Source organism: Rutilus rutilus (assembly GCF_951802725.1).
Source record: "Rutilus rutilus genome assembly, chromosome: 12".
Lineage (NCBI taxonomy): Eukaryota > Metazoa > Chordata > Actinopteri > Cypriniformes > Leuciscidae > Rutilus > Rutilus rutilus.
In genome coordinates this window covers 19401803-19429159 of record NC_140217.1, presented here as the reverse complement: position 1 = coordinate 19429159, position 27357 = coordinate 19401803, and the positions used below count along the sequence as shown (strand labels likewise).

Genomic DNA, 27357 nt, shown 5'->3' with positions numbered 1-27357 from the left:
AACATCGGCAGGGCATTTGAATCATGGAGAAACCTTATCTACAAACCTAGAATGTACATTTCCTGAAGAAAATGTGAAGTGGTGCTTGCAGTGGCAAAATTCGGCACGGTTGATAGGGTTCCATACTTATCATGGCACGAGCATGGAGCATTAGTTCAACGTCAAGCTGATAAAAGTAGCCTATTATTGTAACGTTGCAGTGGGAGTTTACCTTAGTTTCCAGCATTGTGTGATGCTTTCTCCGGTGTGTTGCGTCTCGGTACCCACAGTGCTCGCTCATAAATTCGAGCACTCCGCAAGAGCACGCGCTTGTAAACTTTTTGGTTGCAATCTGAAACATCACCGCTAGAGGTCGCTGAAAACTACATACAGCACCTTTAACCTACGTGCGTCTGTGGAGGGAAAAGTCCGCTTTGCGCGGGTGCAAAATAGGAATGATACATGCGTCGGTGTACAAAGTCAATTGCGCTGGGTGCAAGATAGGGCCCATTGTCCTTTAACACTCTTGAACCAAGTTTGTTTGGGTGGTGGCCATCCTGATGAAACAGGTGTCTCTGACTCCAGAAAAGATTGAAGTTGTCAATGAAGTTCACTCCTTTTATATTGCAGGTTTTTTGCAGCCATGTATTAAGCCCAAGCAACCGTGAAAACCTGTTTGTTCCTTTTGCTGGGAGTGGTCCACTGATGAATGTTTGAACTTTCAGTCTTTTAAGTGTTTCAAAAAGTTAATTGAAATCCTTCTTAAGGAGTTCTGACTGCTCTTTATGAATATCATTCTTCCCCACATAAATGATGAGTCGATTTGCAGTCTTATGTTTCATCAGAATGTTCTGAAGTTCCCTGTTTATATCAGAAGTTGTTGCTTGTGGAAGGCAGCACGTAGTTGTATCCCTGCTGCTAATGTTTCTGATTATGGAGTCCCCCACTATCAGAGTCCTGGGCTCGGCTGCGCTCTGCTCAACCTTGAGCGACAGTTAGCATCAGTATTAGCTACTGGCTGATTCAGTCTGTGTTCGATCACATTCATCACGTGTGGGGATTCCTCATTTACATTCATTAGTACTTCAAATCTGTTCTCAAGATGTATAGGCGGTGGTAGGAGACCAGTGTTTGCAATCCTTGTCAGAGCTGTATCTGGGGTAGAGGATGCTACTGCGGCAATATGTGATGCTCGTGACAATCTGATGTCTCGAGTGCCTTTGGGTCTCGCTCCCTGTTTGTGCCATCGATTTGTAGGCCGATCGGCTTGTTTCTCTACCTGTCAAGGAGCACTAGTTTCATGGGACTCACCGGCTATATGCACCGGTGTCCATGACGAAGCTCTGTTGTGTGTTCCGTCTGGTTTGGTGGTCCCGTAAGTAACTTTGTTTCAAGAACTGCAATCCTTTGTAAAAGTCTGTGGCAGTTAGTGCAGTAAGCAGATTCTTGAACCAGAAGAGGCATTTTCTCTCTTATCCTTATGAATGTAGGCAGTTGTGTTTTCCTTTCCCCGGAATGTAAGCTGGTCGGGTAAAAGAATTCTGCGTTTTTGTAGTAATACAAACTTTGTCGTTTGAGCACTGTGCTGATTTGCTGAAGTTAAAATTAGGTGATAAAAGGAGATAAAATATTAAAATATAGAAGATAAAATATAAAAGCGATAGAGCAAAGTGCGGAGCAGTAAGCAAGAGCGTCCGAACAGTAGCTGAGCAGGAAGTGAATGATGTACATATTTCACTTATATAAAATACATATTACTGATGTATTTTAAATTGTGGAATAAAATGTAGAAATAAAATTGTAGAAAATATCTTGAGCTTGTGTTCACCACAGACCTTATTTCATGCATTTAACAACAAAACCCATTTAAAAGATCCATTGACTTCAGGACAATGGAACCGGAACTGCTAAAATGCTAACTTGTTTACAGGTTTTGGCCAACAAAAATATGCCATCACTGCACTACACTGCAGTAGCGATGTAATAAGGGGGATGATGTAAAGTTGTCACAAATTAAATCCCTTTCAGATTAAAGGTCACTCAACTAAATATATTAACCCCCTGTGGTCAACGAATGTGCCGGCGCGATTTGGTGGAAAAATTAAATGCAGATTTGCATCCTAGATGAAGAATTGCCAAATTTATGGCATTCACAGAGCATGACTAGTCTTTTCAGGGCTTTAAGGGAATTTTGTTGGAAAAAAAACTATACGTTTATTTATTACGCCCAAAGTGAAAGCCAAACAAAAAATAGCAAATCTAGGCTCCTGCTTAAGGCAGTGTGTTTTGAAACTGTATTGGTCAGAAATACATTCAAGTATAGAGAAAATCTTTGAAATTGAGATTGAGGAAACAGATTATATTCTATATCTTAGTAATATACCAGATTCAGTTAATAATATAAAATATTTACTGAGGAGACTTCTAGCAGCAGCAGCAAAAAACAAAAAATAGGTTCTTTCCCCAACGAGAACTCAGTAGGAACAAATTGTTACAAACATTTATAAAATGGAAAGACTGTCATTCAAGTTGAGACTACAAGATGATACTTTTGAAAAACAGGGGAAAATGGACTATGCATATATAAAAACAGAGAGAAGGGAGATAAATGTGTAATAGGAATATGTATATGCATATTTGTAACCACCACCATATGAAAATATATGACTGTAAGCTGCATGAAAGTATGGCTGAGTATATTTGTGTATGTATGCGTCTATAAGTGTGTATATGTATATGTTTACATGATAACCTGACGACTTACTTTTACTTAAGGATCTCTTTAATATAGTGCTAGTACTAACCATTTATGGAAACAGTTTTTTTCCCTTCAATGTTATATTTATATTTATATATATAATATATCTTGATTGGTTGGGCTCAAATCACCACACTAAAAATGGAAACTGCAGTGCACTGTGTGATGTGTTGAAAAAATTAACATCCCAGTTAAATCTATATATATCCTGGATGAAAAAAAGGCTGGTGAAAATCATGCTGGCCTCTCTCGCACCTTGACCAATCCTTTTTCCAGCATCTTCCCCCATCAGCACACACTAAGAGTGAGAACCTATCAACAAAGTCCTATCAGCAACATTGTGTATGCTATTTTATTGATGTTTTATGCTGTTTTGTCTCCCACACATTATTGATTATTACGTGTCTTGTTCTCTTGCAGTAAACATGAGGTATTACTCTCAGCACTGTGCCACAGGCTGTGTGTGTTCCTCACTGATCACATACTGATGGGAATGCATTATACTGCATTAGGACAGGACACAAAACCCACATGAATTTTCACAAATATTTTCAGTCGTAAATGACAATTACAGAAAAAAAAAAGAAAGAAAAAAAAGCCCTTTCTTACTGAAATACCATGGCGGTGATGTGTTGCATTCGTGGTATTAGATGATAATACCACGGTCCTGAATGACTAACATTTTTATACACCATGGTATTACATGGTGCATGCCCAAATAACATGGTAGTATGATTGTATTTTGTGTTCTGACTATATGGAAATACATATCTACACAATTCACAGTGGAAAGGGTAGTATAATAGATAGTATAGAATAGCCCTGTAGTAAAGCATGGAGCCAAACACACATATATTTAAATATTGGTTTATGGGATAACACTGAATACTGCAGCAGCAGTTTTGTATTTTACAATATAAAATATGTCCCCTCTGGGGACAATGAAGTTTGGCAGCTCTAGTTTGGCTAGGAACTAGAAAGTGTTATAAAAAATTTTTTTTAAAAAAGATAAACGGTTGAAGAAATGTCATACCATTCCCATGGCACCAGAAAAACTAGCATAACTTTGAGTCATGAAATCTTACCTCATTGTACCTCACATTATCAGCTTATGGGGGTCCTTAAAAATCACAAGGTGCATAAGGATTTTCAAATGGCATTTTGCAATGTTTGAAACCAGTTTGCATATTTCCCTCCAAAAACAGTGTAGAAAATTATTTAGAACTCGTTCCCATTACTTTGTATTGGTGGTCACATTTTATTAATTTGTTTCCTTGCTTTAGTTAAATATTGACCACATAACCTCCCCCCGCCGCAAGATTGTGCGTACATGGATCCCCACCCCTCGCATACACATTCTTGAGACACTTCATCACTAATCTTTACTTCACTTTGGGCAAATAGTTTTTTGATAATATTAGAAGTGAGGTCCAACTCTTTCATATTCATTTACTAATATTATCTAAAGTTTACTTGCTAAATCAACATGATTAAATCACCCTGAATAGATTGTATGTAATGATTTCAAGTCAATTCATTAACTGAATTAGTTTGATTTAGAAGTAAATGAATTCGATTTCACCTCTAATCCATGCAGCACTCACCTTCATGACTGGCTGAGCAAAATATTTGGCACTCCAGTCACAAAGACCTGTTTGCAGATTCACACTGATGAAGCTCCTGTGAGCAGCTGTCTCATCTCCATCCTCAGCAGCCTGAGGAACACACCAGACAAATGACAAAATGTAACTGAATCACTACATAAACGCTGACTGGGTGATCAGGTCTGACTGTGCTTTACCCTGCTTATTACACAACCTTTTACTAATTAAGAAAAACGTGGGCATGAAATATTTATTTTGAAAACTGTTGTGCTGCTTAATATTTTTATGGAAACCATGTTAAAATTTTTTAAGGATTCTTTGATGAATAGAAAGTTTAAAAGAACAGCATTTTTTTGATGAATAGAAATATTTTGTACTATTGTAAATGGTACAAAGGCTTGGTTTCATGGCACAAGGCTTGGTTTCACTGTTATAATCTTACAAATATGCTACTACAACTAATGTCTACTGCTGGTTTAAACCACAAACAAGGCTGCCACAAAATAAGAAAAGCACAAAGACTGCAAAATACAGTTTTCTTACAAATGAACAACACAGAAGGATCTGTGGGAAACTAATATCAATGCTGTACCTGATCAGGGCCCTTGTCAAACATCTTTCTGGTCCGTGGGAACTGCTGTGAGTGGGGCGCCTGACCACCCAGAGTCGGTGTGTATGGTGGCCGAGCGGGCGGCGCCTCCCGGACCGGCGGTTTGGGCACTTCATTGGTGAGGCTGGAGCTGGAGGCACCGGGCATGGGAGGAGATCCGCTGGAGGGAGATGAAGAGCGTTTGGATCTGTGGGAAGCACTACAACACCAACAAGCAGGGCCATAACACACAGATTAATGTGCTGCAAAAGAAGAGGGTCAGCATGCACAACAATGCTGCATGTTAAAACTAAATTAATAGCCAGTGCCAATAAACATAACCCAAAAAAGAACAGGATGTTATTTAATAGATGCAAAGAAGAGTAAAATAATAGAAGCACAAGCTATTACATTATGCTTTTTCATCGGTCACAAAAGAATCATTCCAGATGACTATATGGTCCTGCTGCTGATTTTAAATTAATCTAATACATATTTAAGTGTGAGTAACTAACCCTGCTTGATGTATGAGTGTTCCTTTGCTGGTGGGGCTGGCAGGCGCTGATTGGGTCAGAGATCCTGAGTCCAGAATCCTCTGTGTGCGAGCATTCATGGTGGCCTGATGTGAGAAGCAGTGTAGAATGCAGATGTATTATAACAATGTAGTAAAAAAAATTGCATCCTGGTCCTGATTCAGTTAAACTAGTTATTATTGAACTCTGCTATTCTTTAAAAGTAACAAAAATCCCATCTACCATTGATGACTACTGCTAAGCACTGAAACAAAAATTATTTCTGGTGGCCTTGTAGGACTGCAAGTAAAATGCAATACAGCTAATGCATGCAAATATAGAGAATGCATGTCTGTTTTACCTGCAATCCTAGAGAAAAAAGCATCAGCAAAACTCTTCCTCAAAACTCTAATCACAACCTAAAAAAAATCCAAAACAATGCTGTCTCCAAAAACCCAGAAAGTTTACTTATTTGCTTCATCAAAATATAGTTAACAATTCCATCCTCTCATCACCATCTGGAGAGATGGTCTAATCTGATTTTTATGCTAAAGCCTGCAGAGAAGTGAAAGAAAGACAGATTCATCATGACTGAGTAGACAGAAATAAAGTTATTGTGTGTTTGGGCAGCAGATCAAACATTAAAATGCTTGTGTTTGTGTCCCACAGATTCATTAATTTAAAAAGAAAGCCCCCTCGTGGCTGGCTATTATGGCTACAGGTCATAAGTCCCGCACTTTTCATAAAAGTGACACTAGCCTACTCTTCAAATACAGTTTCTCCAAACGTGTTTATTATTTTAGGTAGTTATTATCACGATAATCCATGTCCAAGAGTCCATTTCCTCGAATGAGATGGTTTTTATTAGTTATTTGACACTATAAACCATGCTATACACACTGACCTCCTCGAGCTTTTATTTTGGCACTTCGGGTTACCGGCATTTTGAATTTGCATATTAGTTAAATATTTAGTTTCACCTGAAACATTTAGATTCAGCATTTAGATTTAGATTTAACATTTAGAATCAACATTTAGATTTAGATTTAGATTTAACATTTAGATTCAACATTTAGATTTAGATTTAACATTTAGATTTAACATTAGATTTAGATTTAACATTTAGATTTTGATTTAACATTTAGATTTAACATTTAACATTTAGGTGTAACATTTAATATTTAGATTTAACTATTTAAAATATCTCTAAGTTGACAAATATTGTTGTAAATGTGCTAAAAAGTGACCGTCAAAAATTCATACCAGTTTTTTAAACATTGTTTGAAGCTAAATGTGACAAAATGTTGCTGTTATTTTCAGCGTGAGCCGCTTTACAAACGGCACCCCATACCTACTGCCTTCATAGGCAGCATCCTAAAACTGTAGGTGTCCTCTAAAGTGAGGCATCACAAAGCCTAAAGGCTGTCTTTAAAAAGCATAAATGCATCACACAAAAATATTGGGTAAAATAATTACACAAAGATTTTTTAATCAGAAGATTATTTTATAGATTTTATTATATTGTTTGACCAAGCTTGTCACAATCCATTTTGGTATTGTCCTGTGCACAAAGGATATATGCGATGCTGCCTTAATTTGGCTAAAACAATGCACTTAGCTAAGGAAGCAGCATAATTAAGATACTTATCTTTTGGAAAAGCCATGTGTTGTAAGCGCGCCTATGATGCCCCAGAATACTGCCTCTATAGTGTAAGAATTGAGAAATTGTAAAATGCCGGACAGTCTGTTTCAAGAGCGACCAGACCCTGAGAGGACAAAAGGACATCTCTGAAAATTACCATTTGAACTAGCCCTCGTGCACCATCGAGACGAAAGTCTCACCTCCGAGTCATCCTAATCTACATCTCTTTCCCTCTTCCCTCACCCCCCCCTCTCTCTCATGCTCAGATGATCACCTGAATTCACCCAAGAAAATGTATAGTTTAATGTGAATGATTACCACAGAGTATTTTTCATGTTTGGTATCATTTAAAATGTCACAGTACGACTGGTACAAATGTCTCATTTCCAAATAAGTAAAACTAAAGGTAATAAGGTTTTCAAGAGTTTAAAGATTACTGACATACAAGGAAGGTGGTCTCTCAAGACAAATGGTCACACACTCCCAAAAGGTGCAACCTCTGAATGCTAATTTCTTTTGTTAGCACATGTTTCCATGTGAAAGAGGACTGGCTATTTAATGAAATGCAGCAGGGAATTCGGGGCCTTCTGTACCTCAGATGAGCCCATGATGTTGAAGGACCTCAAAGAATTCAGCATCATGTATTTTAATGTTGGGTTTGCATCTTCTCTCTATTCCAGAGCATTTGATGTTTTGTATCGCTCATCTTTGAATTGATTATGAAATTGGCAAGATACAATATTGACATAATAAATTGTTACATTTGATTATTCTAGCTGACTTTGACATTATTTTCATTGAAGAGTTAAACGGAATAGTCAAACATTCGCTCATAATTAATGATCCACAGATATCATTAAAACCTTTTCATTTATGGAGTCAGATGAAATAACGAGAGGATACATATTCAAATGTATTACATTTAATTAAAAAAGACTTTGCCTTGAGAAAAGACAGTAACACGTTAAGACCTTCCGCGCTGCTCGGATGCCGGCTTTGGGCCGATTTAGCGCGAGCTTACAATAGGTAGATCACTAGTGTTTGAAACAGCTAATATCTGTTTATTTATGTAGTTTGCACAAATACATAATTTCATAGTTTCCTGCTATTTTTGTTTTACTCCAAATCCAAATTTCTTGTATTATTTAAATCCAAGAACTAGTGAGAACGATAAAAGCTGAGGCACCTCAGTGGTATAGAGGGTGAAGTATCATTAAACAACACTATGTTTGTGCACAGAACATAATCAATGAAAAACAAAATATAAGCTCATATTTTCTGATTCTCATGTGGAATTGAGTTTCAATACACTTAAATGTACATATGAAAAATCCTAGATAAGTTATAAAATGTTATTTGAATGCATTGCTGTCCTAAAAGTTCAAAACATATATAATAAATATTGCCTAATATTGCCAATAGAAGTTTCTGAGGGATCTTTCTGAGACTTTATTAAAACAAACACTATAGCAAAACAACAAAGAGGTCTGTAGAAACAAGATGCAGTGGTATATTGTAGTAGTGTATCACTCTCAATGCTGGCATATTGTCTTTCTACATTCTTTAGGAGATGCACTTTCCCCATCACCAGTGAATTATATACTGTACTTTTAGTACTAGTAAATCAGTCAGTCAGAACAGGCTCAAAGGTGTGTGTTTGTGTGTGTGTGTGTTATTTTGCACTGATTGGACTCAGCAGGTCTATCTGAGTACCACTGCACAAATGTCAGCATGACAAATCACTCATCGTCACCTGCTGCTCCGGAACTTAAGAAAGGTCAAAGACAAAACAAGCTGAGTTTGATTATTAGAAATTTACAACATGACCCTCTGCTCAAACAACCTCGAAAAGTTCTGCAATCATGGTTTAGAGACTTTTTAACATCAATCAGTCTAGTAAAAAAAAAAAAAAAAAAAAAAAAAAAACACACTTCAAACCCATGCTTCAAAAACCTAGAAGCAATTGTTAGTCATTTGGCTGCAATTGGGCTCAAGCTGATGTAGACGTGATGCAAGCAGCCCCAAGAAATCAAGCCAGAGTGTCTGATAATTTGTCAGATAATTTTAAGAACTCTGTCTACCCCTCCCCTCTCTTCAGTTCAAACTCTGTAACAGGAGATTATACAGACACTGTAAAGATTCAATTTAAAAACATAGCCCAGCATGGTGTACACAAGATGAAAAGAAGAGTTTTAGTTAAAGCAGAAAAACAAGTCTGCAGTAACTGTGAATTTTATGAAGTCTCTCTACAGCTTTCTTATGATAGATGACGTCAAAGTGAGAGTGTTTTCTGGAAATCAAAAACCCCAGCTCGAAAGAGATGTGATGACAATCTACTGATTAGTGAAGTCTCACATACCCCTGAGAACAACATTTGAAACCACTTCTAAGGTGATGCACATGACACAGTCAGGAAAGCACATTTTTAGAGTAAATTCTGGAAGATGTTTGCCTCAAAATTCATATGAACTTACATGATTCCACTGTTGTTAAGTTAATGTGCAGAAGTTAAGTTAAACTTCTGGAAACCCTTGAGCAATGCAATGTTGAAGAAGCACTTTTAAAGGGGTGGTATAATGCCCTTTTCACAAGATGTAAAATAAGTCTTTGATGTCCCCAGAGTGTGAATGTGAAGTTTTAGCTCAAAATACCCCACAGATATTTTTATATAGCATGTTAAAAGTGTCCATTTTTGAGGGTGAGCAAAAACACACCATTTTGTGTCTGTTCCTTTAAATGCAAATGGTATTTTGCACAGAGCACAGCACAGAGGTCGGAGCTTCAACAGCTTGCACTCACACAGACATGCACTGAAAATTTCAAAAACTTTTAGCCTTTTATGTTCAAACCGGATTCAGACAATGATGGAGAGACTCAAGAAGAAGTGACAACATGTAGAATGCAACATGATGTTTCTGAATGGTTAGGTGATGAATTTATGTAGTTTATGTGTGTTATCTTCTAGTCACTGATTAGCATATTCTGTCTTGATAATCTATAAATCGTGTTCCGGGGGTGGGGTATATGTAAATTTTAGGGTTGGTGATGTCACTAACCCGGGAGGAATGTTGTATAGTCCCTACCAGCCATTTGTTGTAGTCAGGGCTTGACATTAACACCCGCCAACCCGCCAAATGCGGGTGGATTTTGCTCGTGGCGGGTAACATAGTCACTCCAACTAGCCACTTTGGCGGGTTGAATAATTGTAGTCTTTTCAAAAGGCATCTGAAATAAGTGTGACACTACGATACTACAACTCCCATGAGTATTAGGGCTGTCAACGAATATTCTAAATTCGAATATACAGTGAGGAAAATAAGTATTTGAACACCCTGCTATTTTGCAAGTTCTCCCACTTAGAAATCATGGAGGGGTCTGAAATTGTCATCGTAGGTGCATGTCCACTGTGAGAGACATAATCTAAAAAAAAAAATCCAGAAATCACAATATATGATTTTTTAACTATTTATTTGTATGATACAGCTGCAAATAAGTATTTGAACACCTGTCTATCAGCTAGAATTCTGACCCTCAAAGACCTGTTAGTCTGCCTTTAAAATGTCCACCTCCACTCCATTTATTATCCTAAATTAGATGCACCTGTTTGAGGTCGTTAGCTGCATAAAGACACCTGTCCACCCCATACAATCAGTAAGAATCCAACTACTAACATGGCCAAGACCAAAGAGCTGTCCAAAGACACTAGAGACAAAATTGTACACCTCCACAAGGCTGGAAAGGGCTACGGGGAAATTGCCAAGCAGCTTGGTGAAAAAAGGTCCACTGTTGGAGCAATCATTAGAAAATGGAAGAAGCTAAACATGACTGTCAATCTCCCTCGGACTGGGGCTCCATGCAAGATCTCACCTCGTGGGGTCTCAATGATCCTAAGAAAGGTGAGAAATCAGCCCAGAACTACATGGGAGGAGCTGGTCAATGACCTGAAAAGAGCTGGGACCACCGTTTCCAAGGTTACTGTTGGTAATACACTAAGACGTCATGGTTTGAAATCATGCATGGCACGGAAGGTTCCCCTGCTTAAACCAGCACATGTCAAGGCCCGTCTTAAGTTTGCCAGTGACCATTTGGATGATCCAGAGGAGTCATGGGAGAAAGTCATGTGGTCAGATGAGACCAAAATAGAACTTTTTGGTCATAATTCCACTAAACGTGTTTGGAGGAAGAAGAATGATGAGTACCATCCCAAGAACACCATCCCTACTGTGAAGCATGGGGGTGGTAGCATCATGCTTTGGGGGTGTTTTTCTGCACATGGGACAGGGCGACTGCACTGTATTAAGGAGAGGATGACCGGGGCCATGTATTGCGAGATTTTGGGGAACAACCTCCTTCCCTCAGTTAGAGCATTGAAGATGGGTCGAGGCTGGGTCTTCCAACATGACAATGACCCGAAGCACACAGCCAGGATAACCAAGGAGTGGCTCTGTAAGAAGCATATCAAGGTTCTGGCGTGGCCTAGCCAGTCTCCAGACCTAAACCCAATAGAGAATCTTTGGAGGGAGCTCAAACTCCGTGTTTCTCAGCGACAGCCCAGAAACTTGACTGATCTAGAGAAGATCTGTGTGGAGGAGTGGGCCAAAATCCCTCCTGCAGTGTGTGCAAACCTGGTGAAAAACTACAGGAAACGTTTGACCTCTGTAATTGCAAACAAAGGCTACTGTACCAAATATTAACATTGATTTTCTCAGGTGTTCAAATACTTATTTGCAGCTGTATCATACAAATAAATAGTTAAAAAATCATACATTGTGATTTCTGGATTTTTTTTTTTAGATGATGTCTCTCACAGTTGACATGCACCTACGATGACAATTTCAGACCCCTCCATGATTTCTAAGTGGGAGAACTTGCAAAATAGCTGGGTGTTCAAATAATTATTTTCCTCATTGTATATTCTAATAGTTTTAAAAAACAGAATTTCGAAGGTGAAAATGAATATTCGAATGTGGAAAAACGCCCACGGTAGCAGAGGCGCGGCTGTCTGCTTTGTGAGTGGGCGCGCTGCCTGAAGGGTCAGGGACAGCTAACAGGAAGAAGCGTTAACGTTAAACAGAAACATTACTAAAGTGTAGGCTACTGTACTGACTGAATAGATATTGCATGAATAAGGTAGGTTAGATACAGCAGTTTCATGCACTGCAGGCTTCCACTGGTTTGATTATTTACCGTTTCATGTCAAGGAAAAGTTCCATGTTTACCACAGCAAAGCTCGCTCGGAGCATTCAATGTCGGTTCAATATACTGTAAACCTTCAATTAATGTTAATAATATTTGTTTCAATCACTGAATGAAGCCTGCTATATAAGAGTCGCGACCTTAAATTGCTTGCACAAAACTCTTGATCAGCACTCAACATTTGCTTTGTTGTTGTTCATTTAAACCGTTATGCGCATAACTATGCGCAGTTAGAAATCATTGAAAATTTCAATCACTCGCGCCAGACGCTCTATTCGCGTTTGGTGTGAACGCAGCATGAGCGTGAGGGCGAGAGAGAGAGAGAGGTCTGCGGTCTTGGCCAATTAGGTGATTTACTTGTTTTTGTGTAGGTAATACGTTGTTAAATATGTTTAAACTTAAATAAACCTATACAAGTAGTTATGTCTCTTTGTATTAATTTGTCCTGGTATTGACAAAATGCGCAACCAGATGTTCAAATAGTTCGAATATAGGCTATGTGTTTTTTTGAGGGAATATTCTAATGTCATTTTTAAGCAATTTTGACAGCCCTAATGAGTATTACATGCACACAGTGTTGCCTTGCGCGTGCTAGTGACCGACAACACAGAAACGAAGAGACAGCTAGCTGCCCTGCTGGAGTTACGTCGTATGCCGGTGGAGCTATGTGGCGACATATAATACATAATACATGGTTTTATTTAAAAAAAAGGAGCTTTACACACAACCTTATCAGAGCTAATGATAATGACCTGTATTGTTATATATTTATGGAGTCTTGATTTGGGTGTGTACAGTGGTTTTACATTTAAAAGGGTTGTAAATCTAGTTCAAGTAAATTTTAGCATGCCATAGTCAACTTTTATCAGGTAATTTCACAACAACAAAAATGTGGCTAGTAAAAATGCTGTGTGGCTAGTAACTTTGGAAAACCACTAGCCACATTGGCTAGTGAGCAAAAAAGTTAAATGTCAAGCCCTGGTTGTAGTCCTTAAAAAGCGATTTCTTTAAAAGCAAATATCTCCCTTTGCTTTGAACTTTGAGCGTTGTAACTTTGCAGATGTTGTTTATGCTCAAACAGCAACATTACACACTAACTAAAGTTAGAAAAGTGAAATCATAATCAGCCACCCCTTTAAGAAGCCTCTGAGTGAGTTCACATAGTGTAACAGCGCAGCGCTTCTGGGTTGTACGTCAGAACGTAGGCTCACTATTGGCCAACGCTGGTCAAGTGTGTGATGCTGGCCAATAGTGAGCCTACGTTCTGACGTACAACCCAGAAGCACTGCGCTGTTACACTACGTGAACTCACTCAGAGGCCCACACAGAAGAAAATTAATAGTTGAATAAAGTCGTTATTTTTTTTTATTTTTTTTTGCGCACAAAAAGTATTCTCGTCGCTTGATAAACTTAAGGTTGAGTCACTGTACCACTTGGACTATTTTAACGATGTCTTTACTAACTTTTCTGGGATGGCAGATATCGATTACCTAGCAGCCTATGAAGGAGTGAGCCAGCTCTCAGATTTCATCAAAAATATCTTAATTTGTGTTCCGAAGATGAATGAAAGTCTTACAGGGTTGGAACAACATGAGGGTGAGTAATTACTGACAGAATTTTCATTTTTCTGTGAACTAACCCTTTAAAAACAGCTGATACGCTGCTACATGTTGGAAAAAAAGTAATTTGTTACTGGACAAGTTACACTATTTTGAAAACAGCAACTAAAAAATGTTGTAGCAAATTATCTCAAAAGGGAAATATGAATAATTAATGATAACTTGTTATAATTAATTATATATATATTTGGAACAGTTAATCGAATTAACTTGATGTAGCTAAATTATTATTACAATCAATTAATCTGTTCGTCCAGCGAACACTCAGTATTGGTCATCTATCAACTCTCAGAAAATATTTTTAGCAACCAGTAAAAGCAGCAAGAGAGAGGGTGGCCACTCCGAAAGTGCCCTTTAATTTGTGGGGGATGTCACTCCTCCATGTGACATTGAGCCAATGGTAATGTAAGCTTTCGGAGGGAAAGTTTTACAATCCTTCGTCTTGAGCATGGCAATTTGCATATGTAACTGGATTGGGTGTTGATGCAGAAACTATTAAAGATTCTTGTAACACTAATATGTTGCATAGGTATCATCATATAATATACAAGATCATGTAGGTCATCAAAATACAAATTCGTAGATACCAAGCATAATATATATGCGATTTGATTAATCAAGTAATAATAACATGGTCATTCCAGGATTAATACATAGCCCAAAACACTATTAAATAATGTATGATCAAATAGGGAAATTGGATACAAAATTGTGCATGTCTCAAGTGATTATACAACTGTAAGAATTGAAAAATTACAAAATGCCGACCAGACCCTGAGAGGACAAAGGACCTCTCTGGAAATTAACATTTGAACTAGCCCTCATGCACCATCGAGACGAAAGTCTCACCTCTGAGTCATCCTAATCTACATTTCATTCCCTCTTCCCTCACCCCCCCCTCTCTCATGCTCAGATCACCTGAATTCACCCAAGAAAATGTATAGTTTAATGTGAATGATTAACATCGAGTATTATACATATTTAGTATCATTTGAAAGGTCTCATTGCGACTGGTACAAATGTCTCATTTCCAAATAAGTAAAACAAAAGGTAATAAGATTTTAAAGAGTTTAGAGATAACTGGCACACAAAGGAAGGTGGTCTCCTGGCAAATGGTCACACACCCCCAAAAGGTGTAACCTCTGAAAGCAAATTTATTTTGTTAGTACATGTTTCCATGTGAAAGAGGTCTGTCTATATAATGGATAGGAAAATGGCAGCCCGCATGCGGACAGGTGCTGCTGTCGCCGTATACTCAAACAATGCTGCCAACCACGCAAAACCCTATTCTTCGTACAAAACTGGCTCACGCCATCTTATACCATCAAGGCAAAGTGCTACGATCACTAAAAGTCTGTTTGTAGCAAGTTTAGTCTTTGTGCTACTCCTACTGTCTGTGCGATATTGTTGTGCCGGTTCAGCTGGGCTTGGAAAGTCTCAGCACGGCATCAGACCAAACGCATCGAGCCAACATGCTATTTACGAAGCTCTGCTGAACAAAGGCCAAGCTACCCTGCCAAATCATACAGGTTCCCGAAGGAAAATAAAATCAAGACGGCCCTACCAGGATATCCTTCTGCTGTTGGCTATCCTTCTCTTGGCTGGAGATGTCGAGCCTAACCCTGGTCCGCACGGAGCCGGTATTGGTGACACCGTCCTCTCCATGGACGCGCACGGCTGTCGCCTGGGACCTGCCCTGGACTGCCGGTGGGACAACAACCGCAATCGGAGTCTGAACGTGGGAGGAAGCCGAAGATCATGCGGGTGCTCGTGGATGGCATCAGTGGACGGCATGCTGCGGTCTTCCCTGGATGCGCTGAATCCGTGTGTGGCCTCCGGTTTGGATTCCACCTTACACGGAGCGACACGTGAGGAACACTCCGGAACTTTGACGCATGCCAGCGGTGAGCTTTCATCATTCATGCCACCGATGCTGGGGATCTCTACACCGGTAATGCGGCCTGTTCGTGATAAACGAAAACTTACTGATCTCAATCCAGCTATCAGGAAACATCGTAAGTTTACATTTTTCCAAACTCTAAACCATGCAAAAATTCTATGGGACCCACGCTCCAAACCAAGGGGATTATTAGGCGGACATATTAATATCCGTAGCATGGTCTCAAAGAGCGATCAAATGGAACATCTACTAAATAATTCCAACCTGGATTTTCTTGGTGTCTCAGAAACGTGGTTAAGTAAATATTCTCCAGAGGCAGCTGTTAATGTATCTGGATACAATGTTTTCAGAAAGGACAGAGACAAAGGGCGAGGGGGAGGCGTGTTAATCTATGTGAAAGACACAATCAAATGTAATCTGATTGAATGGTCGCCTGTATTAGATATTGAATGTCTTGGACTGAACGTTTGGCTATCCCCTGAAATGTCATTTATTTTAATTTGCCTTTATATGATAATTTACATAAACTGTTAAAACAATGTCAAGAAAGAAAGGAGCTAATTTTAATGGGTGATTTTAATATAAACTGGGAAAATAAATCTGACCGGAAAAAACTTAAAGACATAACAGACAAATTTGATCTCACCCAGTTAGTTCTTGGTCCCACCCGCATCACTCACTCCTCTCAGACGCAAATTGACTTAATGTTTACAAACAGACCGGAAAGGATAACAAAATCATACAATTTATTAACAGGTTTATCTGACCATAATATAACACTATTAGGAAGGAAACTCACCAAAAAACGTTTTAAGAGTACAACCATAGTGAAACAACATCATTTGAGTATTCCTAAAAATGATATGGACAAATTCAAATCTGCCTTAAAGGGACACTTCACCCATTTGCATTAAGCTTTGCATTGTTAGAAACCCAGTCATACTATTGAATGGTCGTGCAACACTCTCTCATTTTCCCCTGAGACGGGAGAAATCCGTTATTTACCTTTTACACTTCCTCCTACAATGACGCAAAAATCGTCATTTTGCGTCATTGTAGGAGGAAGTGTAAGAGGGGGGGATTTCTGTTGAGACTACAAGCACTAGTTCCTCATCTTTCCCAGGGGGCGGGACCCGCTCACGCTACAGACCTATTACAGTTCAGTGGGTGGGACTTTACTCTCTGAAACTGAAAGCAATATCCTCCATCTTGTTTGAAGCTAAGCTAACAGGCGCTGTGGAGACAGATGTAAAGTTATGACAATAGCGGAGGAGAGTGCTCAATATGATATAGAAGAAGAGGATTTCGGAAGTCTGATGCTTGAATCAGGTGTTTGTGGCTACCTTTACAAGCCGCATTATAGCGAAGAGCCGCCGAGGCAGAAGACCTGCCTGCCGCGGACGAGGAGCCCGGACTGGCTCGAGTTAGGGCGGACTGGTGGCGCCGGTGATCTCACTATGCAACTCATAGACTGTAAGATGCAACTACGAACACAGAGGTAGAGTCCGTCTGCGGCAAAGAATTTCAACGATGACAATTTCTCCTGGACGAAATCTCTGAATCAGACGAGGACACGGACGTTTGTGTTGAGAACTATCCTAGTTTCGCACCGCATATGTTCTGACTGAACATCCAGGTACCATGCAATAATTCACCTTTTCGAAAGAAATACAAACGAGGAGTAATGCACTAATGAGTTCGCCAACTAACTAGACATTTTGTGTGAATGTGAAATGAATTTCAAGCTCTGGTGGTAGCTAGCCTTGTAGACGGAAGAGTGATTTCTCTTATAGGCAGATATGCGCTTTCTGGATTAGTGGGAGTGGCTTGCGGAGCTGTGCAATGTGGTGCATTGCGGGAGTTGTTGTCTTTCATACAAATGCGTCCTGAAGTTATTTTTTGTCTTTCCTCGGTCACGAAGGCACCAAATTCAAAATTTATTTTACATTTCGACTACATATATGACCCACTTTAAATAAAAAACAATGTTCAAATGGGTGGAATGCCCCTTTAAATGATATCGACTGGACTGATCTTCTGGCTATTGAAGATATAGAGAACAGTTGCAACATGTTTTCAAGCACTGTTAATACTATAATATCCTTATATAACAGAAGAATGTCACACAGACCAAGACAGAAAAATTCTCCACCTTGGCTCAATGAGGCTCTCTGGAAACAGATGAGGGACAGAGACTCCTCACTAAAGATCGCACTTAAGTCAGGACTCAGAAGTGACTGGTATAGCTATACATCCCTCAGAAATAGAGTAGTAAGGAACATAAGGAAAGCCAAAGCAGATTTCTATATAAAAGTAATTGATGATGCAAAGGGAGATCTGGAACAATCTTAATAAATTAATTGGTAAAGATACTCAGCACTGCGCACCGGCACTTGAACTGAAATTAAATGGAATCATAACCAGAGAAGACGACATTATAGCAAGCACTTTTAACAATTTTTTTATCCAATCAGTTGAGGAATTGGCACAGAAGTGCATTACTAGTAATATAGTGAGCATTCCTATTGATAATGACAAACCTGTTTTTGGAATTGAGGAAATTAGTGAACTTGAGGTAGAGAATACCATAAATTCACTAAGGAACTCAAAAGCTAAAGATGCTTTTGGTCTTGATTCTGTATTTTTTTAAACTCATAAACAGTCTTTAATTAAACCTCTTACACATTTAATCAATCTATCAATTAAACAAGGTATTTTCCCAAGTTCCTGGAAAACAGCTGTGGTAACCCCCATTTTCAAGGCCGGTGATAAAACACTGGTGGAGAACTACAGGCCCATCAGTATACTACCTGTAATATCCAAGGTAGCAGAGAAATGGGTGGCGAAACAGCTGACTGCTCATCTTAGTAAAGAGGCCATACACCACTGCACCCAATTTGGCTTTCGAAGTAATCACTCCACAGAAACAGCTTTTTTATCGAGAACATCAAAATGAATCTAGATAAAGGAGGCGTGGTGGGTGCAATATTTTTAGATTTCAAAAAAGCATTTTACACCGTCGATCATGACGTTCTTTTGTCAAAACTATCCTATTTTAATTTTTGTGGGAATGCAATTAAATGGATGAAATCATACTTAACTGACAGAAAACAAAGCACACGCATTAACAACACTCAATCTACATATCTAAACTGTAAAATAGGTGTCCCTCAAGGATCTATACTGGGCCCCCTTCTGTTCAGTCTCTATATAAATGACCTGCCCTCTGTTTGTTCATCTGTACATTTACAAATGTATGCAGATGAAACAGTCCTCTACGTGCATGCTAAAAATAAACAACAAGTTGCACACCAACTGACTGAGGCTATGAGCAAGGTATCCATATGGCTAACTAATTCATGCTTACACCTGAACATAAGTAAAACAGTATGTATGTATTTTACAAAACAAACTACTGTGACTTATGACCCTGAGGTAATTGTTAACCAAGATAAGGTTAGAGTGGTATCTGACTTTAAATATCTGGGAATCATCCTAGACTCACAACTCTCATTTAAAAAGCATACAAAAAAGGTTGCCAATATTGTTAAATTTAACCTTGCAAATTTTAAGCACATAAGATCATATCTACCATTGAAGGCTGCAAAGCTCTTCTTGCATGCGATGATCTTCTCACATTTTTCTTATTGTTTAACAAGCTGGTCGCAGCCAATAAAACAACATTGCAACCATTGGAGTCACTCTATAAAAAGGCATTAAAGACATTGGACCGTAAGACTAATAGCTATCATCATTGTCACATAATCAAAAAACACAACATGTTTAGCTTTGAAAACTTCAGACACTTTGCTGATGCATGTCTTGTCTTTGAGGTACTCCGTGGGCTTGCTCCACCACCACTGTGCCAGTTTATAAAACAGAAAGATAAGGTCAATAGAGTAACCAGAGCAACCACCAGAGGGGACTGCATAGTTCAGTATAGAAAAAGTAGGATTGGAAACACAGCCTTTTCTGTCAGAGCCACAATTTTTTGGAATAGTCTGCCCAATGAGTTAAGGGAGTGTAATAGTCTCTCCTCTTTTAAAAAACAGCTTAAATCTTGGATTAGGGACAATTATAATTGTAACCATACACCAAATATTTAAGTTCATGAACATACTTTGCTTCTTTTTTTATTTTTTTATTATTATTTTTTAGGGGTTCAAGCACGAAGTGCTGAAACCCTATTGTAATTGCCCTGATTTTTATTATTTTTCTTCTGCCGTAAAACGCATCGTGCAGCCCAAACCATAAGTGCTGGAGACTTGAAACTTTGTCAAATGGTAGTACAAAAATCGAGGAGAGGTTCAGAGAGTATGACCACGATTGGCCCATAGGTGGCGCTATAGCAAGCAAAAGTATAAAATCGCTAATAACTCCTAGACGGTTTGTCGTAGACTCAAGTGTCTTATAGCACTGTAATCCTTGGACTATGTAAACTCACAATTGAGAGAAAGTCAGAATTGTGCCATAAGAAGTAGCAGTTACATTTTTTGTTTCTTTATTCTGCGGCAGAAACAAGCTTCCATACTGTACGTATTAGACAAAACTGTTAAACAGAGATGGCAAACTAATGAAGACGGTGAATGGGAGCATTGTGTGCTCAGGGGCTGGTGTTCTCAGTGCCATCAAAATAAAAGTCCCGCTTCCGACATATCGGCCAAACAGAAAAACTTGACACTGACAATGTTTTATTCTCCAATACTTGTAGCACAAAATGTTCTGGACCGAAACAAATAAAAGCAAATAAAATAACACTAAATATAAATATATGCAGATATAAATAGCACCAGGACTTGACATTTACTTTTTTGCACTGTGGCTAGCGGTTTTCCAAAGTTATTAGCCACTCAGCATTTTCACTGAACATGGAGAAAAAACTGCCATGTATATATTTTTTATATTATCTCATAATTTGCAGCAGGTAAATTAGGCTGCTGTCACTTTAAGACCTGACACACAGATCCATTATCCATTATACTATTACACGTGTTATCTTTCTTAATATTCAACAATATTACTGATCTGCCTGCATTGACACCATTGTATGAGAACTGAACTGAGCTGGGCGAAGGCATCACTGTTTTCTACAGAGCTGCTGTATAGATAAATTAACTAAATTAATAACCAATGATTTTTACAATGAAAATGAATCAACACTGCTGCATTGAAACAATCTGTATTGTAAAAAGCGCTATATAAACAAAGGTGACTTGACTTTCTCTACTTATGCTCACCTAAGATATAACTGTCTGTGTCTACGTGAATACTCGCCAATAAATATTCTTGGCATTTTTACATTATTTTGTGTATTTGACTGTTTAAGGTCAATAAGCAGCGAAAAATAACTCAATTTAGTACTGAGAGGTGGCTTTATGTGCGCACACTTTGGGTGTAAGCACAAAATCTGAGGGAATGAGTAAAATTCTGCGCAATGCGTGCAATCTCACACCGAAATTCAAGCCCTGTAACACCAACAATATTCATCCTGAGCAAATGAAACGAGTGAGTGAGGGGAGGCGGTTTGTGTGTCAACTCACTATCGAAGAGTAGAGAGATGGTATTGTGTGTCTATTCTGAGGAAAATTAGTATTGGAAGAGTTTCAGATATTTCAGTATCGATATATATTGAAAATTTTATATTTTTGACAACACTACATTGCACTTAGGTTGTTATTTTAGATGCCTTTTTAAAAAGACTACAATTGAAAATGTATATATTATATAGCCTATAAAATTCAACCCACCAAAGTGGCTAGTAGGAGTGAATGCATTACACGCCACTGCTGAAATCCACCCACATTTGCCATGTCTTAATGTCAAGCCCTAGTAAGCACAGTAAAATGGGGCAGGTGTAATGAGGATCCCAGGACTGTCTGTACCTTGTATGCGATGCTGTTGAGAACCTTCATGGCTAGATCAGAGACGTCTGGAAATGGATCAGCTGCTAGATGCAGTAACACCCTCCAAATCTGAGTATACACACTGTTAAAAGACACTCCTGAAAAGAGAAAACATTTTGTTAGTTTCATTTTAAATTAAGGAAATTATTTAATTGGTGCATTTAATGAGAATTTGTGTAGAAACAACTCAGTAGAGTTAAACTGAAGCTCAGATCTTCCCTGGGATATTCCTTACAAAAAAGTACTGCCGCTGCAACATGGTACAGTGATGCTATTGAATGAAAATACAGTGGTATTTTGAATTCATGGTACTGAACGATTAACATTTCAATATTAAAAGAATACCAGGGTATTATGACTTCATAAATCAAAAATCATAAATCAGCAAAATGATGGCACTATTACAGTAATTCCAAACCAAATTTTGCAGAGAATTAACAAACATTGAAGACATTCTCTATTATTCAGTCACACCAGTTTATACAGGACAGTTAAAGTTGTTTATGGTTTTGTTAATTTAGTATAAGACACAGATAAAACTGAATATCCTGTACAGTCATTAAGGTAATTAATTACTTCACCTCCCTGTACCAATAAAAAGAGAATTATTGATTTACACAAAAGTAATCGGCAGATCTCATCCATCTTTCATTAGAAGCTGTCATAGCCATTATCCTGATGTTATTGCCTGGTCTGGAAATTATGTAATTTCAGAAGCAGGAAACAGCTGTGGGAAAACGTTGATTTCAATCTGACATTTTCTCTCCTGTCCCTAGAGTTCACCAGCAACCGCAGATGACATTATAAGACTTTTGTGTTTTGTTTTTTTTTCTCTTAATTCTCATGCATTTTCATTCTATCATCGCCTGCAGCATGTCTTTAGTGTCAGTCACTAGTTCATCCTGCTCTGCACCACTCCGGTGATCAAAACACACATTCCTTAAATTATGTAGAGTTGCCATCCTCACCTCATTATGAGACAGGGCGCATCTGTAATGTGTGCATGTATGCTAACTATCCTATCGGCCCGATGAGTATACCTGTGCTGGAGCGCGTAAAGAAATGTGTGTGAACGTCAAGAGACCATCAGGCAGCTTAGCGTATTTGTGATTCCTTTCTGCTTTCCCTGTGCTGCTGTGTGAGTGTGGAGTCCCTCATCATTGGAATGCACAATGTGTCTGCCATACTGCATGCAAAATCCAAAGCGCTTCATGAACACAGTCTCTAGGGACACCTTCTCCACCTCACTCTCTCTTCTTGCACTTTTCTTTATCCACACAATAACAGCTGGTATGGAAAGCAGATGTTCAATAATCTGAATGATCCATCACTCTAAATGCTAATCTTAAACAATTTTAACTGAAATTAGTAGTAATTTTCAACAAATCAAAAAACTAATTTAAAAGAATTTGCAGCTAAGAGAATTCAACAACCATCAAATAGTCACCAGTGGAGAAAGTGAGAGTATAATACGGGATGGGGCGGGGCTCTGGCACACTCCTTTATTTTTATTTGCCGATGTAAACAGAGCCATAATTTTCAACAGAGGGGCATGAAATATTCAGCAAGACTGCAGTGGTGTGCTGTCACAACCTGACACAGTTTCAAAACACACTAAGAAATGGACCCAATAATGAAGTTAGAGGTTTCTAACACTGACAAAACATTTTCCTAACCATAGCAGATTATGCATATCATAGTATATTATATTATTCCAGTGCTAAACATACTACTCCAGAGAACGCTAAAAGCTCTAGCTCACTTTCCATGCATCAGCACTGGATAAATGTGTATTTGAGCCAAAAAACAAAACAAAAAAACAAGCATTCTACTGACCATAAGCTAGCTGTAACTTAAAAGATCAGACCAATGATCTGTAATTAAGGCTTTCAATCGCTAAACATTTATAATCACTTCATAATCTAATGAACTACATGATATACTGATTAATTAAAGTAGTTACAATTAAATTAATATTTGCTCAGAAAAAAATATTTTTTTTTTAGATGACAATTGTTGACAATTGTCAATATATTGTTGCATCAGATTTGCATCAGGTTTTGGCAAAAAATGTCATCCTTTTTTCATGACTTCCAACCATTCGTTCATGATTGCTATTATTCTTTATAAAAATTATTTTGTAGAGATTTGATGCCATGTATTAATCCTAGAGAAGAATACATTTAAAATGTTCATTGTACTAAATGTCTCCATTAAGAAAACAATATCTAACTGATGAATATCTATTAACATCTATTCAAAGAAACATTTTAGAGCAGAATATTTATATTACAGTACCTATAGATATTTCCATATCTTGTCCAGAACTGATTTTTTCTATCTACTGTGATTTCTATCTACTGAATGACACTCCTAGTTAAATTATTTTACCTTTATACATTGTTATGATATATTCTGCAACTTCACTTCAAGCACAACACCTGCTATAAACAAAACAAAACAAAAAACACCCTGAATCCAAGTATCCATGTTAACTGGAAGGTGCTTCGAACCCCAGACTCTGCTGTGCTAGCACTCATGTTTCCGCATTGCCTGGCTACTGATTTATGTATGCAAAGCACAGTCGCTTCTGGAGGCTGAGTAAGGACTTCATACTTGAAATGCATTAGTCACAGATTATATAAAATAAAATAAAGCTAAGTAGAGGAAAAGGAGAATTATAAGGAAAGGATGGGTTGACAGGAGGTCAGAGGATAAAGATAAAATGAAGAGGTTTTGTAAGGTGCTGGTGTGGACTGCACTGATGCAACTCAGAGGAGTGAAAGGGTGAAGAAAATGAAAAAGGATGCATGTGTGGCTGAATACAGAAAAAACAATGGTGAGCCAAAAAAAAAGGTAACGATTGAATGAGACAGAAACAAGTGAAATGGATTGAAATATAATGGAATCAGATATAATAAAAGCTTGAATATTGGAACAAAGCCTCAATCTGGCCTCACAATGATAAAAGTAACAATTTTAAATATCTGAAGGGGCTGACCAGAGCAAAAAAAAATGTCAGATAATAAAGAGTGAGAGAGAAAAAAAGAGCTTTTACAGCAGGTTTGATTGCGACTTAATTACTTAAATTTAGAGGATCTATATGTTGAAATAGCACTAAAATAAATGAGTAAAATTCTGCTGCAGAGGGATTTTTAGTTTTCTGTTCTCTTGATTTAACCATTTATCCGCAGAGGCCATACATGAACAAGGATTGACTTCCTTCTAAATTCTCAGAGAAGGGGAACATTCCAAGCTTTTGTGGAACAGGATTCAATTCAGTTTAGTTCAGTACATGTGAGAACTGTAAGAGTTCACATAAAAATCAAGGTCAAGATTATAGTGAAATTAATAAGTCATAGATTAGAAGTTTTATAAAACTGGTGTGTCATACTAGCTAACCAGCTTATCTTACAGACAAATAAAATGGGTCTAAATCAACTGTCAATCATTTGATTATAACTGAAAAATTATGTGATATGTTCATATGGATGGACAATTTACATCTTGGAATATTTACAATAACCAGCAGGTTTTAAATTGAGTCTATTATGATGTTGTTTCTTTGACATTTACTTTGTTAGTTCTGTTTGGATGTTCTGTTTGTTTTGGCTTTATGTATATTTATTAGGGTTGTCAAGTGGTTTACTATTTAAATCACAATTATTAAATCACTCTCTTAAATACTTGACTCTTATTGGTCAGACCTCTGTTTGACCTCTCCTTTAAACAGCAAATCCTCTCTAAAATCAGAGACTGCCTTTACAGATCAAAATTAATCAGATCATTCCAAAACAATGCTAGTCGGATTTATAATCAAACATCATTACATTGCATACAGTAATTCTACATAATGTCTGTAACCCACACATTAGACTATCATGTTGTAATCACTCATTGTTTATGCCCTTTTTAATAACTATTTAATAGTTCATATAATTATTATTAGATTATGGTGTGCTTGGTATCAGGATGAATGATTTTCTATTTCTTAAATTATGGTATGAATCAAATCCATGTAAAACGTATTGTACTCTCATTATAAAATTCAGGTCTAAATCATATGCTGCTAGTACAGGAAAATTAAGAGACCATGTGACTAATAAGATAAGAGGTCATTTATGTGAGAGGAGGAGAAACAGTTATGTCCCAAACTAAAGACAATGTCTAATTGGTCAGAACTCCTCTAAGGGTTGGACAAACATCTGAGTTTAAAAACTCAGGATACGAACAAAGCATTTGGTTAAGACTACAGCTTAAGACTGGCAAAATGGGTTAAGACAGAGGTTAAGACCAAACAATGTCATGCAAGCCACCTAACTACTCTCGTCTCACTTATTTTACATTTCTTTCTTTTACTTAGTTCCTTTTCTTTTGCGCTGAGATTTTTGCTTTCTAACTTTGACAGTGAATCATGTATAGAAGTTTGTATCAGTGCTCTGTGCCCTGAGTGGATGTAGCTTTCCTGTTCTGTTCCAGTGAAGAACAACTGACCACGGGCCATTGAATTATTCTGCTTATAGCAAGCTTAACATATTAAAGCATTGTGCAATGTTTTACTTCAAGACATTTGTCAGATTTTAAATAAATATCTTGTGTGTAGAACTAATTTCGTACACATCTCAACATTCATTTTCAAAGGAATCCGATGAAGGTCTAGTCTATGGCTGTAGAGGCTGTTGCTGAAACAGGGAATCTCACCAATAAGAGAATTTAAGGAAGAGTATGAGCTGACTCTCCTCATTTTGTCGATGGTTTCAAAGGAGAGTAGGTATTCATCATTATCAGGGCTGCCCAGAGTACTGCTGGCACTGCTACTGGTGCTCAGGTTCCCTGGAGAGAATGCTGCTGGACCACCTAGAACACACATATAAACACAAGCATGGTTTGGAATATAGATGAGCGATATGACCATAATATTATAATTTTAAAATAACAATATATATCACAATATTCAGTACTGAGCAAAAGTCCTAGGCATGTTAATATTTTCACGTTAATATAATGTGTGTGTGAAAATACTAGCGTGCCTAAGACTTTTGCACAGTACTGTAGTTCTTTTTGGCTGGAAATAAGCTTTTTAAAGTATCACATTTTTAAATATCAGTGAAATTTCTTTTAATTCTTGATACCAATTTCAATACCACTACTAAGCTAACTATGTAAGTAAAAAATCCTAAAGAAAGTCCTTGTGTTGAAGACAAGTAAAAATAAATAAGTACACAAACTAATTTCAGGCAATAGAATAAAGATAAATGAAATAAGGATTCAGGTAAGAAATTAGACCAGCATGAGGGTGAGTAAATGAAAGAATTAATTATGATTTAAGACAATTTTCATCATCAAGGTATAATCGATTGTATTTACATCAATACTCACTAAAGGCCCATTCACGCCAAGGGCGATAAAGATATAGTTCTACAAATTGTTCTAAATAAAAAAGATGATCAGAGTCCACACCACAACTATAACGAAAACAGCACAGAGGAGCGATATTGTGGCAAGCAGGGCGGGTCCAAGAGCCATGGGAACAGAGCAAGCTCCGGAAGAATAAAAGGGGGAGTGATGACAGTGAGAGAGGACCAGGCCTGGACTTTATGTGGGTGTTTTGTTTTGTTTTGTTTTTCTTTTCTTTTCTTATTTGTTTATTTTGTA

The 27357-nt window shown here is 37.8% G+C and overlaps 1 protein-coding gene across 4 annotated transcripts in view; it reads right to left on the bottom strand.

Annotated features, from left to right (window-relative positions):
* The window catches only part of rptor (regulatory associated protein of MTOR, complex 1), a 332162-nt gene that overhangs the window by 76178 nt on the left and 228627 nt on the right, over positions 1-27357 (bottom strand). For 2 of the 4 annotated variants that reach the window (XM_084426710.1, XM_084426712.1), the window contains exons 21-25: positions 26404-26559; positions 21682-21800; positions 5446-5549; positions 4934-5150; positions 4342-4452 (exon numbers count right to left, since the gene is read on the bottom strand). In XM_084426710.1, the coding sequence (XP_084282836.1) occupies positions 4342-4452; positions 4934-5150; positions 5446-5549; positions 21682-21800; positions 26404-26559 (707 nt within the window). The remainder of the gene's footprint in view (positions 1-4341; positions 4453-4933; positions 5151-5445; positions 5550-21681; positions 21801-26403; positions 26560-27357) is intronic. The other 2 variants (XM_084426711.1, XM_084426713.1) reach the window with 1 other exon arrangement.